An 18,495-nucleotide genomic window follows, 5' to 3' on the forward strand; every position below is an offset into this window, starting at 1 on the left:
TAAAGGAAGGACAGTGATGAGCCCTGAACTCATTGTCTTTACACACATAGAGGATGTTGGCCCACTGGGATGCAATAATTGCTCTACAGTAGAGCTGTCAATTAATTGCAGTTAACTCACGTGATTAACACACAAAAATTAATCACAATTAATCGCACTTACACCAATAGAATACCAGTTGAAATTTATTAAATACTTTTGGATGTTTTTCTACATTTTCAATATTGATTTCAATTACAACACAGAATACAAAGTGCACAGTGCTCACTTTATATTATTTTTGTTTACAAATATATGCACTGTAAAAATGATAAAAGAAATAGTATTTTTCAATTCACCTCAGAGGTACTGTAGCGCAATCTCTTTATTGTAAAACTTGAAATGCAGATTGTCTTTTTGGTTACATAACTGCACTCGAAAACAAAACAGTGTAAAACTTCAGAGCCTACAAGTCCACTCAATCCTACTTCTTCTGTCAGTCGCTAAGACAAACAAGTTAGTTTACATTGACAGGAGATACTGCTGCCTGCTTCATCTTTATGTCACCGGAAAGTGAAAAGAGGTGTTCCCATGGCACTTTTTGCAGCTGGTGTCATAGGCGCCAACTTTCCTTGGTGCTGGTGGGAGCTCGCGCCCCCCACCCCTACCCCGACTCCACCCTTTCCCCACCCCTGCCCTGCCCCATTCCAATCCCTTCCCCAAAGTCCTCGCCCCAAATCCACCCTCTCCCTGCCTCTATTGGACCCCTTCCCCAAATCCCTGCCTCGGCCCTGCCTTTTCCCCCAAGCGTGCCGTGTTCCCCCTCCTCTCCCCTCCCTCCTAGCCACACGAAACAGCTGTTTCACGGCACAAGTCCTGGCAGGGAGGGAGAAAAAAGCGGGCACGCAGCACACTCAGGGGAGTAGATGGAATGAAGGCGGAGGTGAGCACCCACTGGCAGCTCACCAATTTTTCCCCGTGTGTGCTCCAGCCCTGGAGCACCTACACAGTCAGCGCCTACGGCCAGCATTGCAAGGTATTTACATGCCAGATATGCTAAACATTCATATGCCCCTTCATGCTTTGGCCACCATTCCAGAGGACATGCTTCCATGCTGATGATGCTCGTTAAAAAAATAATGTGTCAATTAAATTTGTGACTGTACTCCTTGGAGGGAGAATTGTAGGTCTTCTGCTCTGTTTTACCCACATTCTGCATATATTTCATGTTATAGCAGGCTTGGATGATGACCGAGTACATGTTGGTTTTAAAAACACTTTCAGAGCAGATTTGACAAAACGCAAAGAAGGTACCAATGTGAGATTTCTAAAAATAGCTACAGCACTCGACTCAAGGTTTAAGAATCTGAAGTGGGACAAAGTGTGGAGCATGCTTTTAGAAATTTAAAAGAGCAAGATGCGGAAACTACAGAACCCAAACCACCAAAAAAGAAAATCAACTTTCTGCTGGTGGCCTCTGACTCAGATGATGAAAATGAACATGCATCAGTCCGCACTGCTTTGGATCATTATCAGGCAGAACCCACCATCAGCATGGAAGCCTGTCCTCTGGAATGGTGGTTGAAGCATGAAATGACATACAAATCTTTAGCGCATCTGAAACATAAATATCTTGCAACACCAGTTACAACACTGCCATGTGAATGTCTGTTCTTACTCTCAAGTGACATTGTAAACAAGAAGCAGGCAGGATTATCTTCTGCAAATTGTAATTAACCTTGTTTGTCTGAGAGATTGGCTGACCAAGAGGTAGGACTGAGTGGACTTGTAGGCTCTAAAGCAGGGGTCAGCAACCTTTCAGAAGTGGTGTGCCGAGTCTTCATTTATTCACTCTAATTTAAGGTTTTGCATGCCAGTAATATATTCTGACATTTTTAGAAGGTCTCTTTCTAAAAGTCTATAATATATAACTAAACTATTGTTGTATGTAAAGTAAATAAGGTTTTTAAAATGTTTAAGAAGCTTCATTTAAAATTAAATTAAAATGCAGAGGCCCCCGGACCAGTGGTCAGGACTGGGCAGTGTGAGTGCCACTGAAAATCAGCTCGTGTGTCACCTTCAGCACCCGTGCCATAAGTTGCCTACCCTTGCTCTAAAGTTTTACATTGTTTTATTTTTTAATGCAGGTTTTTTTGTACATAATTCTATATATGTAAATTCAACTTTCATGATAAAGAGATTGCATTACAGTACTTCTATGAGGTGAATTGAAAAATTTGTTTTTTACAGTGCAAATATTTGTAATAAAAATAAATATAAAATGAGCACTGTACACTGTATTCTGTGTTGTAATTTAAATTAATATATTTGAAAATGTAGTATACATCCAAAAATATTTAAAATAAATGGTATTCTATTGTTGTTTAACAGTGCAATTAATCGTGATAAAAATTTTTAATTGCTTGACAGCCCTAATCTAAAGGCTGACTGATGACTTTAGTCCAGGATTAGAAAGCAGAGCTAAACCTCTCTAGCATCCTTCACCCCAGAGGAGTTGATGTTCTCTTGCCTTTGCTTGGTGAATACTAACTAGACAACTAGGAGGATTGAAAGTGGGCTATAGAAAAGTATCTGTTAATGAAGCCAGGTCACTGTGTTTTACCTCTATCAAAAACCAAATGAGAAAAAAAATAAAAATAAAGGAAATGAGGGAAAATGCTGAGAGCCTCTGCAAAATGTATTTCTGATTCTCTGCAGAATCATTCCCTTCCCAGAGAAATGCCATGTTTCCCAAGTAATGCCACTTTGTCTATAATTATAGTTAAGCTCATTACTTCTCACTTTACTAATTAACAAATCTGATCATTTCAGTAATGCTAAGCATTCAAAAATCATGAGTCAGCTCCCCCAAATCATGATATTTTATTTTTATACATTCCCTCATTTCCTTTATTTTTATTTTTTTGCTCATTTGTTTTTTGATAAGGGTAAAACACTGTGACCCCTCTTCATTAACAGATATATTTTTATATATAAAATTAGGGCTGTCAAGCGATTAAAATATTAATCATGATTAATCGTGCGATTAATCATACTGTTAATAATAGAATACCATTTATTTAAATATTTTGAATGTTTTCTACATTTTCAAATATATTGATTTAAATTACAACACAGAATAGAAAGCGTACAGTGCTCACTTTATATTTATACTTATTTTTGATTGCAAGTATTTGCACTGTAAAAAACCAAAAGAAATAGTATTTTTCAATTCACCTAATACAAATACTGTAATGCAATCTCTTTATCATGAAAGTTGAACTTACAAACATAGAATTATGTACAAAAAAAACCCGAATCCAAAAATAAAACAATATAAAATTTTAGTGCCTGCAAGTCCACTCAGTTCTACTTCTTGTTCAGCCAATCCCTCAGACAAACAAGTTTGTTTACATTTACAGGAGATAATGCTGCCTGCATCTTGTTTACAATGTTACTTGAAAGTGAAACTAGGTATTCTGATGGTACTGTTGTAGCTGGTGTCGCAAAATATTTACGTGCCAGATGCACTAAAGATTCATATGTCCCTTCATGTTTCAACCACCGTTCCAGTGGACATGCATCCATGCTGATGATGGGTTCTTCTCGATAACCATCCAAAGCAGTGTGGACCGATGCATGCTCGTTTTCATCATCTGAGTCAGATGCCACCAGCGGAAAGTTGATTTTCTTTTTTGGTGGTTTGGGTTCTGTAGTTTCTGCACTGCACTGTTTCTCTTTTAAGGCTTCTGAAAGCATGCTTCACACCTCGTCCCGCTCAGATTTTGGAAGGCACTTCAGATTCTTAAACCTTGGGTCGAGTGCTTTAGAAATCTCACGTTGGTACCTTCTTTGTGCTTTGTCAAATCTGCAGTGAAAGTGTCCTTAAAATGAACAACATGTGCTGGGTCATCATCCGAGACTGCTATAAGATTAAATATATGTCAAAATGCGGTAAACAGTAGGGGACATACAATTCTTCCCTAAGGAGTTCAGTCACAAATTTAATTAACACATTATTTTTTAATGAGCATCATCAGCATGGAAGCATGTCCTCTGGAATGGTGGCTGAAGCATGAAGGGGCTTATGAATGTTTAGCATATCTAGCACGTAAATACCTTGCAATGTTGGCTACAAACGTATCATGCAAATACCTGTTCTCACTTTCTGGTAACATAGTAAATAAGAAGAGGGCAGCATTATCTTCTATAAATGCAAACAAACTTGTTTGTCTTAGCAATTGGCTGAACAGGAAGTAGGACTGAATAGACTTGTAGGCTCTGAAGTTTTACATTGTTTTGTTTTTGAGTGCAGTTATGAAAAAAAAAATCTACATTTGTAAATTGCATTTTCACAACAAAGAGATTGCACTACAGTACTTATGAAGTGAATTGAAACATACTATTTTTTTGTTTATCATTTTTTACAGTGCAAATATTTGTAATAAAAAATATGTAATTTGATTTCGATTACAACACAGAATACAATATATGTGAAAATGTAGAAAAAATCCAATTATTTAATAAATTTCAATTGGTATTCTATTGTTTAACAGTGTGATTAAAACTGCAATTAATCACGGATAATTTTTTAATTGTGATTAGTTTTTTTTAATTAATTGCGTGAGTTAACTGTGATTAATTGACAGCCTGAATATATCTATCTATCTATCTATCTATCTATATATATAAAAATTGTCTTCTGACTCTTGAGCTTTTAGGACTCGTTTGCTTTTCTCTGCAACTATGAGGGCTATAAACTTTTTTTAAAATGGAAGCTGAAATTCTTATGTAATCAAATTATTCCAGGATCTGGCGTTTTAAGAAAAACACAGAACAACATGAAATGGCGATAAAATATGAAAACATGAGCACTGATAACACTTTAATTCTCTCACACAAACTTGGTGGTCTCCCCTCTGCTCAGCAACAATTTAATCACAGACAGAGAGCTACAATGAAGTCTCCTGCGTTGAAGTCTCGTATTAAAAAGGATATGTCTGCACTTCGAGCTGGGGAGGCTGATTCCCAGCTTGAGGAGGCATACCCATGCTAACTCTCATTGAGCTAGTGCACTAAAAATAGTGTAGCCACAGTGGTGTGAGTGACAGGACAGGCTAGCAATCCCTAAAACATACCCATCCAAGATCCTAGGCATATACTTGGGGCAGCTAGCCCATCCTGCAGTTTGTGCCCCCATGATTATGCTCTCTTTTTAGCATGCTAGCTCAATGAGAACTAATGTATGTCTCCTTGAGCTGGGCATCACACCCCCAGCTCGAAATGTAGACATACCCTAAGACTACATCAGTCTTACAAAATGTGCTACACAATACTTACTGAAACAATGAGGAGTCCGGTGGCACCTTAACGACTAACAGATTTATTTGGGCATAAGCTTTCGTGGGTAAAAACCCCACTTCCAGATAGAAGTGAGGTTTTTTACCCACAAAAGTGTATGCCCAAATAAATCTGTTAGTCTTTAAGGTGCCACCGGAGTCCTCGTTGTTTTTGTGGATACAGACTAACACAGCTACTCCTCTGATACTTAATACTTACTAGCTTACTAAAGTATTAGTAAAAATAATTAATAATTATTTTGCTATAATCCCAACTTTAGAGGTCTGTTGCTCATCATAATCACACCAGGGCTGTCCTGAGAATTTAAAAAAAGCCTTGTGATATATTTTTGGAATACATCTTAAGCTTAATGAATCCTTCACAACTCTGCCCCTCGCTACTAATCTGTTCTTGTATTTTATGATGTTGACACCTCTTTTACTCTATCAATACCACCACCAGCCCTGACTCTTTGTTTGTCCATTTATCCCACAACCGTCTTTGCACTTTCCTCCACACCACTCCTTACACAAAGAACACACCTCTTAAAATAGGTTGGAAAGTCTCTTTCCTGTGCTTCTTCATATCGCTACTAAAGACTCATTGTTACTGTAATTCCTACAAGAAATTAGCCAAATTGGGGATGGCTGATATTTATAGGAAACAGCAAAAAAGTTGACTTGTATGGTTTATTTCTCTCCTTTACTTCTTATTTCCTCCTTGTTGTCTTAGCTAGTGAGAAATTCAGGGGAGGGACTGTGACTTATATGTTTGGACAATGTGTGGCAAATTGCCGGTGCTACCATAATACAAATAAACAATAATTTATGTGAAATGTGTGTTGGGATTGTAAGGTATTGTTCCCGCCTATCCTCCTCTAGTAGAACTAAAACCCAGCTGTGTGTGTTGGAGATTTTGCATTGTTGCTAACATTTAGAAAAGTTTATCAAGGGGCAAATGTCCATATAAACTGGGGGTCTGGGTGTCCTTAGGGCCCTGATTCAGCAGAGCACTTATGTATATACTTAAATCTTGTTGATTTTTTGTGGGACTTGAGACATTCTTAAAGCTGTTCTTAAGTGATATGCAGAATTGGGACCAAGACTGGAAGGAGTGGATGCATTATGTTGTGAATTTGTTAGATCTCTTAAACTAAGCAGGGATGGCCCTGATTACTACATGGATGGGAAACTTCCAGGGATATCTGAGGAACTGCTATGAGTGGTACAGTCGCAGATGCTTTTCTCTTTGAGTCAGTACTGACTCTGATGGCCCAGCATGGTGCTGGTGGGATGCTGTGCTGCAGAAGGAGATGTGGATCACTCAGTGAGGGCTGGTCTGACTTCAGAGTGAGTACTGAGCTCAGTGTCCCCAGAACATTTGAAAATACTTCAAAAATTAACTATCAAAAGGAAGTATTTTTTATTAATTATTGTGGTTTGTTTCATATAGTAATGAAGGATCCGTAGAGATGTCTTCAGTGTTCACGACAGCTAGGAAAATGGTCACACTTTCAGATGATACCGGCTGAACTGTTTCCTGCATTTATCACATTAGTGATGTCAAAAGAGTCCAGACTTGGCTCAGCTCAAACACTAATGAGATCTTACATCCACCAGAGCAAAGCCCAGATTTAATTGTAATAGGATTTTTAAAATATAGAACTCTACCAAATTAAAACCTAGCCAAAACACCAACAGGCCCTCCAAGCTCCAGGTACACAACAGCTCTAATTCAACATTAATTGGATATCACATGTATAAGTTGAAACAACAGATTAACATGTGTTTCAGAATAAACCAGTTTACATACAGTCAGTTGTAAGGTGATGAGAAAAGGCAGGTATAAACAGATTTAAAGAGAGTCATATTCTCAGAGTCTAGGGGAGGGTGAAAGTTTCATGTAGGTGGGACAGCAACCAGGAAAGGTCAAGATAGAAGAGTAGGTTATGTGGGATTGAAGGTGGTCAAGAGCTCAGTGGTCAAGAAGTCAGAGGAGAGGCAGAGATGGAACTGAGGTCAGAGAAATAGGGTAGAACAAATCCATGTCCATGGAGCATTCTGAAACTAGGTGAATGAGTTTGATTTGGGTTGAGAGATAGATAGGAAGGCAATGGAGATAATGAAGGATAAAGGTGATGTATTCCCACCTTCTGAGGCAAGAATGTAGTCTGGCTGCAACATTCTAGACTCATAGAAGATTTATGCATGATTTCAATACCTTTTGAAGTTATTTTATAGAAGCATATGATATAGTTGGTAGGCTGCAACAGTGTCATTGTGTTGGATGAATAAATATTGTTACTAATTCCAAAATACATGTATTTACTCCATATACCAGAAATGGCATCTTTGCTTCCTTCCTGAATGCCCTAAATATCTCTTCTCCAGGATCCTAAGATGTAGCATGCTTCAGGGAGATTTTTTCAAACTTACCACCGTGACTCTCTCCATCACTGTTGAGATATTGGTAATAGTCATGGGGCTGACGGTAGAGGTCTGACTCATAGGATACCACGTCTTCTGAGGGCTGCAGAGAGAGGAGGAATGGTTAGGCCTGAGAGCCTGGACAAAGCTCTTTCACAATTATTTAGATCAGTTAAGCATAGGAGGGGAAGGGGGATGCCAACACACTATCTGTCAAGGAGGGGATGGGGAGAGGCGGGTCTTCCAAAGTTCTTATTTTACTAGCAGGGAATGAGGAAAAAATAGAAACCAAAAAGCAGCCTGCAGAAAAGGAAGTTCACCTCCAGGGAGCCAGTGGGAAATGAGTTTGCTGCTATCTATGCAGTAGACAAGGAGATCCCATTCATCCTACGTAGGCCTTTGGCTAGCAGTTGGAAAGAAAAATAATTCAAGGACTTGTATAATGCTGTAGGAAAGGTGTGTTCTTGGAAACCAAGCACAGGCCATGATGCTATGCTACCAGCACAGGTGGCAGCATGCATGCCTCTTCCATAGTACTGACAGATACCCACTCTCTTCCCTTCTCCCCATCACCAGTGCAGGCAGACCTCTGCCTTAAATGCTGGCTGTGGGTGGTTGTGGGTGGTCTATGTGAATGGTGCTAAGGTTTGTGACTGCTAGTGGGTGGATGTAGTGGGTGGTCATGCTGGGACTACAAGATTGAAACACTTCATTTCTGATCACTTGTCCAGGACCAGTGTTCAGAAAAGTTCACTGGTGCTGTAAGCATTTGTATTGTTCTCCCTGAAGTGTTTCAGTCCCCTGGAAAATCCCAAACACTGGACACTACAGCGTGTATATCATGTAATGCAGTAAGGTATTTTTAAATAAATTTGGTGGTGTTTTATATTAGTTATGCATAACTCAATTGTTTCAGACTAAAAAAAAAGTTACTCTCTCTCTTTGGCAGTTCCCATTCCCAGCACTATCTAATAGATCCCTGGAGTCTAGCCTGCTGCTGACATCACAAGCAGTTTCCATTTCCAAGCTCAAGAAAAGCAACAATGCAGTATTATTCAGTGGACTTTGTTAAACTTTTGTCCAAATAACTTCGTTGTAGTACTTTCTGGAGAAACAGGAAATTCTTATAATGTCAAGTACAATGAATAGCTTCTCAGACTTTGCTGCAAGAGGAAATTACAGTTTGGAGATAAATATAAACATTTCTATAATTTTTTCTTATCCTGCAAAGTTTTGCTTAATTATTTTATTTTGCTGTCCCCCATCCTGAGATATTTGGGCTACACTTCTCTTTGTGAAAATGCCACAGGCTTTTCAGACTTGTCCACATACCTTCTGCTAAATTATCTGCCTTTAACAATGCAGAGAGGCTGCTCAGTGATCCCACTTTTCTATTGCAATCCTAAATCAAAATTTGGAGCAACAGTGATCAAAATCCTTGCCCCCAGTCTTTCCTCTCTCCCTTAAGTGACTGAAATTTTAGGGGGTTTGGTTCCCAAATGGGAACCGATGCCATGCTTCTTCCCTTGTTTGTTTTCCCCTTCCTCATCATGGCAGAGGAATCCAAACAGCACAAGAAGGCCTTCTGAGGAGCTACAAAGGAGGATGTCTGCCATAATTCCTCCCAGCCTATGCACCCCTTGCTATGACCAGGGAAAGGAACTTAGCATCTAGATTTGACTTGGTAGGGCCTATGCATTCCTCCTCAAACAGCCAAGTATTCCTGGAACCGGCTATCTTCGCTGATTGTACACTCTTCAGAATTACATTAAAAAATCTCCCCAAAACTCACCTACCCCCAATCTAATTCAATCCAAGGGAAAAGTTTCAGGGTCGCAGCCCAGGTTTTTAAGTAGGTAATTGAGTCACTTGGGAAAGAGTCTGGTATCTTTTCTGACTCTCCTTATTGCCAGAAAGAAGCTCTGGAGTCCTAGGTCTGATCCTCTGTCCTTCCTCTTCTCTAATTATGTATCTGATGATGTGTACTGTGGCTTAGGAGCTCCCTCCCACCAAAGATGATTAAGATACAAAAGAGAACATCAGCCCAAAAGAAAGTGACTGCTCAAAGGACTGATGACCACCATCTCAAAAGAAACCCCAAAAGGCCAAAAAACAGGAAAAAGTCAGAAAGTATTCCAGATCCTCATCTCCTGCCATTAGATTTAATTCCTCTGCTGAAGAAAGGGGTACTCTTAGCTTTGGAGTATGATAAAACCAAGCTAGAGAAGCAGGAGAGGTTCTCTCTCCCACCCTTCCCCCAGATTTGTTTGAAAACATGGGGAGTAAGGTGATGGTTGCCATTAAGATTCTGCCAGAACAAGAGGATGAGCAGGCTAGTGCATGGGAGAAGTATTTCCCATTGCAAATTAAAAGAGAATTTGCCTTATCTCATTGATTACTCCTTCAAAGATGACAGTAGGGCGGAGTGTGAAACTCACAACAAAGGGAAAGGGTGAGATGGCAAAGCACTGAAATGCTACAGGGTCCTAGAACCCAAAGATGTTTTTTCTCCAAGATCAATGCAGCAGTGGCAGCACTTCTGGAAAAGGATGTGGCAATTCCTATAGAGGGGGATTTCTTCCCAAAGGATAAAGAGGATATAAAGATAGAAGTGAACCTTGGAAGGGACTTTGAAGCTTTTTTAGTGTCCTTCAAAGCCTCACTGGCACCATGTACTTTGTTAGCACCACGTGTTAGAATGTTCTGATGAGATGACCTAAAAAGCCACAACTGAATTAAAAACAATACTAAAGAGACAGACAGATTGTTGCCATGGCCTTAGAGAATCCATAGAACTAACTTGTTGGCCAGTGGATAATTTATTCAAAGCAAATCTTCTGTGCCTCAAAATTCTCAGGTACAACTGTGCAGGAAAAGCTTGATAAAGTGGTAGGTAACAACCAGGCCAAGCAAAAGTTCAAGAAGGACATTAGGCTCTCATACAGGACAGAAGCTGTATTCACTTGTACCCACAAACAGAGGTACCAGAAAAAGGACTCCTCTTATTTGAGGGTTAAGACCTAGTCCCAAAACACTGAAGGGAAGCCCAGATCGCAATGAGTCCAACCCCTCCTTCCAGGTCAGAATAACTGCAACAGAACCTGCCTCCATCCAGAAATAGGCCTACAGGGCAGTATATACCATTTCTTAGATTTCAGATACATGGGTACAAGACAGAGTACAGCATGGATACTCTTTGGTCCTCCTGGTTTCTCTTCCACATCCTTTCTTCGTGCCTTCTCCAACTACAAGTTATCAGAAACATCAAGTAATCCTGATTTCTCACACCTCCAACAGCTAATAACAATTCCTCAAGAGAAAAAGTGCTGTGTCTCGTACTCAATTTTCTTCATAGTGGGAAGAAAACAGGAGTCTGGTCTGTATTAAAGTTCAAGAGGCTGACCAGCTTGATAATGTTCTGAACTGATGTTCTAGCTTCTACTGTCTCTCCAACTTAACTCACTGTATTTCGTTTCCATATATATGTCAGTAAGAATTTCTGAAATCTCTCCTCTTAGAAGACATGAGCCTTAGTGCTTCGTCTTAGTCATTTGTAACCACCTTGACTCTCCCCCCATTCATAACTCATAAGAAATAATTCTTACTTTTTTGGACAGAAACTTCAACACATAAAAGAAAAAGAATTGCACATGCTAGTTATGCAAAGTGCAGTTAAAATATTAGCCTGTGTAATACAGGCAATTTCAGGAAAACATCTGTGTGTTTCCTCTCACCCCAAATACCTGAGTCTGAAAGCATCCCAATCCTCCATAGCTAGATGGATCAAGTGCTGTATCATTGAAACATATTCAGCCACACATAAACAAGTTCCAGAAAGGTTCACTCTACACATTCCACAGCAGCATCCTGTACAGAAAGGGCCTCAGCCACCACAGAGGAAATCTGTAAAGCTGCCACCTGTCATCTGTAAAAAGTTTTATAAAGCATAACCAACTTCACATTCATATCTCTGAAGACGCATCCCTTGGCAGGAAGGCCAAACAGTGGTCCCAAAATAGATAAATACTACCAGTTTTAGATAAGGGAGAGAATTTTCTTCTTTCCTCCTTGCTTCTTCTTCCCTAATATTTTTTCCTTACTACTTGTGATTCCCAAAATTTGGGAGTGAGGTGAGGCCACAGAGAAAATGTGTTACCTGATGATTTCTGTTCTGGGACTGATCTCTCCCCCCAAGTCCTCCCACACAAGACAACTCCAAAGTGATGTCAGGTCTGTGCTGCCATCACTATTTACAGGAATGGCACAGGGCAAATGCCTGATGGGAGAAGAGGTCAGTTCCAGAAAGAAAATAATCAAATAGCAAATTTTTCATTTTCTCCCATTTCAGTATAATTTTAGCAGCCAGTAGTCTCTCAAACTTCATTATCACTCACAAATCTAAATGTCTTCAGTGGGAGCTATGGGTGCTCAGCACCTCTAAAAACTAGGCTTATTTTATTTAGGTTTATTTATTTATGAATTTAGATGCCTAGATTTTAGACACCCTATTTTGAAAATTTTGGCCTAAGATTCTCTGCCTTGTCGTTTATTGGCCTTCCTGGTCACTGCTCCCTTGGACAAAGGAAAAAATATCATATTAATTCTTGCATCACATGCCAGTCTGCTCCTCACAAGGACCTTAAAATGGAACTTCCTATCACCAGTGTATCTAAGTCGATTCTCTCAGCTGTATGGGTGGGGTGACTGATATGTGAAGATCGATAATAAATTGATGACAATTTTTGTTTTCTCTCTCCTTTTCCTTGATGAACTCTGTCTTAGTAAGACTGAATGCTTTATCTATCCTTCATAGAATTCACCTGAAAGTCCCTCCTTAAATCACTGTTTAGTTTCTGCTTTAGGTTTCATTAAACTTATATTTTTGTCTATCATCGGGAAGAAAGAAGAGATTTCCCTGAGCCTCCTTCTCCCATTGACACCAGCATGTGCTCCTGTGGTCTCTTGCCCTCCCCACCACCACACACTTTGGGCTAGCCTACCCTCTTCTGGAGCCCCCCAACCAGGCACACATTTTACCAGGTAATTTAAGCCATTATTACTTCTGTGATACACGTTGATCTGAAACCCTTTTTCAGACAGGAAACAAAAGAGCAGCATATTTTACTTTTTAGAGATTTTAATTGATGTGTATTATGATGATTCCATGCCCTCTGAGGAAGGGTGACAGGAAGTTTTGCTAGGAACTGATTGTGCTTTGAAGCTGGTCTCCTTTCCTACATGCCCTGAGCTACAGTATGTTATCCAAGACCTCAAGCAAGTGTTCAGCAAACACATAAATCAAATATGTCATTGACATTAACGGGAGAATTGTCCCACCCTACCTTTTGGTTTGGCAAACCTAGATAAAATTACTGCAGCAAGAAAAGAGCTACAAAGCTATTTGGACAGTGTAAATGTCAGAGGTTGAGAAGAGTTGCAAGTAGTCCAACTGAATTCCAAATAATAGTCTGAATATTTTTCTCTAAGCTTTTGTCATATGGTTCAGTCAGAATGTAAATTTTCTGAATTCTGTTTGGGTTTTTGTTTTGTTTTTTTTTCTCCCTGGTGTGTGATTCAGAAATACCCAACACAACTCCCCGTGATGTGCAGCTGAGACTGGTTTTATGGACAAACACAACATTATTTCCTTGGAAAAATTTACAAAACTCTTTTTTAGAAAGGATGGGAAAATCATAAAAACCTCTTCACTCCACAGACTCAGTGGCCGACACAGGAAATGCAGGTATGCTGGACATGCTGTATATGGAGGATTTCTTTCCCCTCTCTCATACACAACATTTCACACCAAAGTTTTTGGTTCTACAGGCAGCTCCTTAGAGATTCTCATGCATCTCAGGGCAGCACAAGATAGAGGTTTACTTTGTAGACCTTTCTGCCTTGGTGTTGAAGTGTTTAGATCCAGAAGTGCACTAGAGAGGACATTTGTCCCAGTTTATAGAATTCTTCCCACTGCGTCTTCCACATTAATAGTTTAACCTTCAAAGAAAGAAACTGTGACTTTTAAGCTATATTCAACCATCACTTTCCAAACAAAGCCTAATGGTTCTCTAGCAGAATCAGGAGGAAGGCAGTTACAGACACACCCTAAACAGAAAGGGGAGGGACAGAAGAAGGAAGTGTCACTTCACAGAAACCCTGTCTCTATAAACAGCTAATGTCTGTCCCCTAAAGAGTCCCAGTGGGCCAGCCACTTACAGTGAAATTGTGTGTGCTCAAATTGCTGGTACACAAAGCACCTAAATTCAAAACAAAATTTAAAAATTGTGGAAAATACAAAGTAATCTATTTTTGAACATTTTTATCACATAAATCAGAAAAAAAATATTTGTTCTGTCAGGTAATTCAATAAGATGTGATTCTATTTCCACTACATATAGTCTCTCCTCTGAACAGAGTGTAGCTAGAACTCCAGTCTGAATGGATTAACAAAGGTTATAATCATGGGCAGATGGTGTTGGATTTTCACTCACTCCACACCCTGGAATTTGAGAGTGGAAGAGAGACTCCTCAGAAAGAGTGTTATAGATGAATGAGACCCTTAGAGCCATTAGGAAACCCCTTCTTTCTCTTTTCCCTCAAGACTCCAGGGGAAGATTGGGTCAGTTTTTGTAGTAATGCTTGTCAAAGAATTCAGAATTGTGGCATGACCTCAAAACAAGCCCAGAGAGTCATTTATGGAGAACAGTGGAAATCTCAATATTCATTCAATTCACTCAAATCCTTTTCAAATTATGATCCTGACAGATTCACAGACAGACTGGCTGGACTGATGTAGGCAACATGGGACACTAATAATTTTGCATGCTCCTTCCACCCATGGGGCAACTTTTGGATTCCATGGTTTCCAGTCTGAGAAATGTTGCAATAGTGTGTGAAGGGAGAGATCCTGCTACAGTCACACATATTTTGCTAGCAACATTGATGCCAACAACTAAAGCAATTAAAAGGGGTATCTTTTTGGAGGATGGGTAGGGCAATGGGAGATGACAAAGAGAAAACATGGTACAAATTTTGCCAAAGTGTCCCTGGGGCTGTACTGTCTCCTAACTGAGTACACATGACCTGTTAGAAAAGCATGTGCCAAATAAAATCCCCTCATTTGACTTCTCTAAAACTTACATAGAGTTAACATGTGTACCTAGGGTCATCACCCACCCGTTCCACTTCAGATACTCCTCATTACAAATCTGGTGTTTCTGAACAGCAGGCTGGTGAAACAACTTTCTTAATAAACGAAGGCTTAGTTACTTAGTTAATAAGATATGGATCCCATGGTCCTAGTCTGAGAAATATTGCAATAGTGTGTGAAGAGAGATCCTGCTGCTGTCACACGCATTTTGCTATCATCATGGATGCCAACAACTGAAAGCAATTAAAAGGGGTATCTTTTTGGAGGATGGGTAGGGTGATGGGAGATGGCAAAGAGAAAACATGGTACAAATTTTGCCAAAGTGTCCCTGGGTTTGTACCATCTCCTAACTGAGTACACATGGCCTGTAAGTAAAGCATATGCCAAATAAAATCCCCTCATTTGACTTCTGCGGAATTTATATAGAGTTAACAAGTGTACCCAGGGCCATCACCCACCCGTTCTAATTCAGAAACTCCTCATTACAAAGCTAGTGTTTCTGAACAGCAGGCTGGTGAAACAACTTTCTTAATAAACAATAACCCCCAAGTTAATTTCTTTAAAATAAGAGTTAACAGTGTAACAAAGCTTCAAAGGCAAAAGGGACAGAAAAGTCCAATGATCACTTATAAAAAGGAAAGTTTGTGTCTCTGGAAAAAATGTAGAGATTTAGTTAAGGTTTTATCTTGAACTTTCTAGCCGACTTTTTATAGTCCAAAAAAGGAAGGTTTTCAACCCCAATATACACAAATGGGTGGAGTAAGTAGGGGAGATTTAGGATTATTTCAAAGACACAAATTTCACTCATATTTAAGATAAAAATCTATAGAAACTGAATGAAGAGACTAGAATCTTGTCTCTTGCAAATAGCAAGCAGCCGTGAAGTTTCCAAAATATAAAACCAGCACTTGGTTGCTTTTATCTCACATACTGGCAGATATTTTAAATACATACAATTATGTTTAACTATACAGATTATAAATAATTACCACTTCCCACAAAACCCAGCTTTTATATCACAAAGCCAACTTTGGAGAACTGATGTGTTACATCCATAAAATATAAAAATACTCAGAAACTATACAAGTTCAGAGAGCAAACATTAACTTCCCATTCATTAGAAAACTTGTCACTAGCTTTATACATTGATCTGAGCCCAACTTTCAGGCATTACAAACACAGACAAAAAGAGAGGCATTCTCAAAGAGTAAATCTTAATTTGCTTTGTCTTTTGTTGCTGAACCCAATGAGCCATATTTGGAATTAACACCATATACTCACAGGGGAAATGAGGGGAAATCCTTCCATTTTGCAAGCTTGCAACATTCAGCCAACTTCTTAGTGAATTTTCTAATTTCAATTTTCAAACATCCAGAATAACTGACTTTAAAAGTTGCATTAAAAAAAAAAACCACAACACAACAAAAGTGAGATCTTTGGACTCCTTGAAGTCCCCTTGTTGTACTGGATCTCAGGATAGGAGAAGGGCCCTAATTAGCTTTCATACTTTTCTGTAATAGGTTCTGAGGTGAGAACCTTCCCTAGACTTATCTGAAGTTCCTGATTTTATCAAATGTCTGTAGAAGGGAGATAGTCCCTGAGCTGTATCAGCTCAGTGTGACATCACATCAGCCTCAAGCCCAGTTTGCATAAATCTCATTTCAAGGAGTTATAGTGCTGAAACAGGAAGTCTGTCACCAGCCAGATCTGCCATAGGCAGGTGCTTACTACATAACCAACAGCGCAGGCCCCACCAGTAAACAAGCATACTGGTGCAGAGTTTTTTTATTGACAATGAAAGAATAGAATGCTTCATACAAGTAGAGTTGAAGCACAGTGATGTTACAGCTCTCTGGTTTAACGCAGTGACACAGACCTGAGTTAATGATGCTGCCTATGATGGTAATACAGTTACAAGAACCTGCATTAACATAGCCCTGTGATGGAGTGATGCAGCAACATATCTCAGTGTCCATGATACCCCTTTCTTGGAGCAATGCATGCTCAAATATACAGTCTTAAGTTTGTTCAAAAGGCCGAAGAGAACCCCATGGACATGGCTTAATAATTGCTTCTAATATGGAGTTAAATGATTCATTGAAAATGGTTAAGACCCTTCATATGTTTCCTTGAGGCCTCTGAACTTATTGGACTGTGGAAAGGGAAAGCAACAATGGGGAGTGGAAAAGTGTCCCTTTTTGGGTATGTCTACATTGCAAAAAAAGACTTGTGGCAGCAAGTTTCAGAGCCCAGGTCAACTCACTCATGCTACAGGGCTAAAAATAGCAGTGTAGATGTTCATGCTGAGGCTGGAGCCCGGGCTCTGAAACTCAGTGAGGGAGGTGTACCTGTCCCTTTGTGTAAAGAATCTGAAGATTCAGATCCTAACATTTTCCTGAGCAGACTCTGCACCAGCCCTTCTTCCCATACATCATTCCTCTCTCTCTCTGTCCTGCTATTTTACTTATATGTGGCTGCACTGAAAATATGTGTCCTATCATTGTGCCTGGTGCTGGCAGGAAAACCAGGAGGCATGGAGCAGGGTGTGGGAGTTGAGGCCTTGCAGCCTGTGTAGAGCGGACATTCTCTCTAGCTCTGCAAAATACCTCCACATCTTGCAATTAGTTGTTCTTATTTTGGAAAAATGAATTGTGGTTGTTTGGATTGTTCCCCTTCATTCTATGCCCTGTGCCACAGGTTCTGCTTTTGACAGGAGCATGCTCACCGCTCACCTGGGACTATGTGTGGGGGAATTTCAGCTAAAGTGCAAACTTCCTCCCTCTTACACTGGTAAAACCAAAGGCCGGTCACAAGTTCCTCTCCTTCCCAGCCCTGAAGAACCCAACAAACAAACCATATTAGCAATGGGCTGGGGATGGGACATGATGGGAGGTTAACTCTTGATGTCCTAGATTGACTTTCTTTCATACTGACTGGTACCTAAGCATCACATTCCTATTTTGCTGACACCAGAAAATCTTGTAGTTTACCTTGAGGAAAACAAGCTGTGAAATAGTTCACATAAAAGACCACTTTTGTCTCTGATAGGTAGCAAGCTCAGTGGGTAAAGGGAATGCAGCAGCTGGGTAGACCTTGATGTTAATAAGAAAAAAAGGAAAACTACAGAAATATAGATTAGATGTAACTACTCTAAAAGAGATACAAAATAAGCTAAAATCAAATGTAGGGTCCTCATTAATGGTTCATTGTCAAGTAGGATCCTACAGAGATCCATTCTGGGTCCAGTCCTATTTATATTTTCATTCATGACTTGTAACTTGTGGAGGGGAGTTCACTAATCAGATTTATTGATGATGCATACCTGTGAAGGGATCAAAAGTACTTGAAAGACTAGGATTAAAATAAAGCACATTGTTGATCATAAAATGTAAAAATGATCAGAAATCAATAAAATAAGATTAATTAAAAACAAATGTGAAGTCAGTGAAATACACAAATCTTAAATATGGATAACTGGTTGGACTGTGGTTATAATAGATGATAAACTGAACAAAAGTAGTCGTGGCTATCTGGACATCATGTATATGGAAGACATGCTAACTGACTGTTAATACAGTGAAACACATCTTAAGCACCTAA

General features: G+C 39.5%; 1 protein-coding gene across 1 annotated transcript in view; it reads right to left on the reverse strand.

The window, feature by feature from the left end:
- SPI1 (Spi-1 proto-oncogene) overlaps window positions 1-16,489 on the reverse strand; it is a 29,557-nt gene extending 13,068 nt beyond the window's left edge. The window contains exons 1-2 of the mRNA XM_050953611.1: window positions 16,177-16,489; window positions 7,755-7,848 (exon numbers count right to left, since the gene is read on the reverse strand). Coding sequence (XP_050809568.1) covers window positions 7,755-7,848; window positions 16,177-16,221 — 139 coding nt within the window. The 5' untranslated portion in view covers window positions 16,222-16,489. The remainder of the gene's footprint in view (window positions 1-7,754; window positions 7,849-16,176) is intronic.
- Window positions 16,490-18,495: the final 2,006 nt, after the last annotated feature.

The sequence above is a fragment of the Gopherus flavomarginatus genome, chromosome 5 (assembly GCF_025201925.1).
Source record: "Gopherus flavomarginatus isolate rGopFla2 chromosome 5, rGopFla2.mat.asm, whole genome shotgun sequence".
NCBI classification, from domain to species: Eukaryota; Metazoa; Chordata; order Testudines; family Testudinidae; genus Gopherus; species Gopherus flavomarginatus.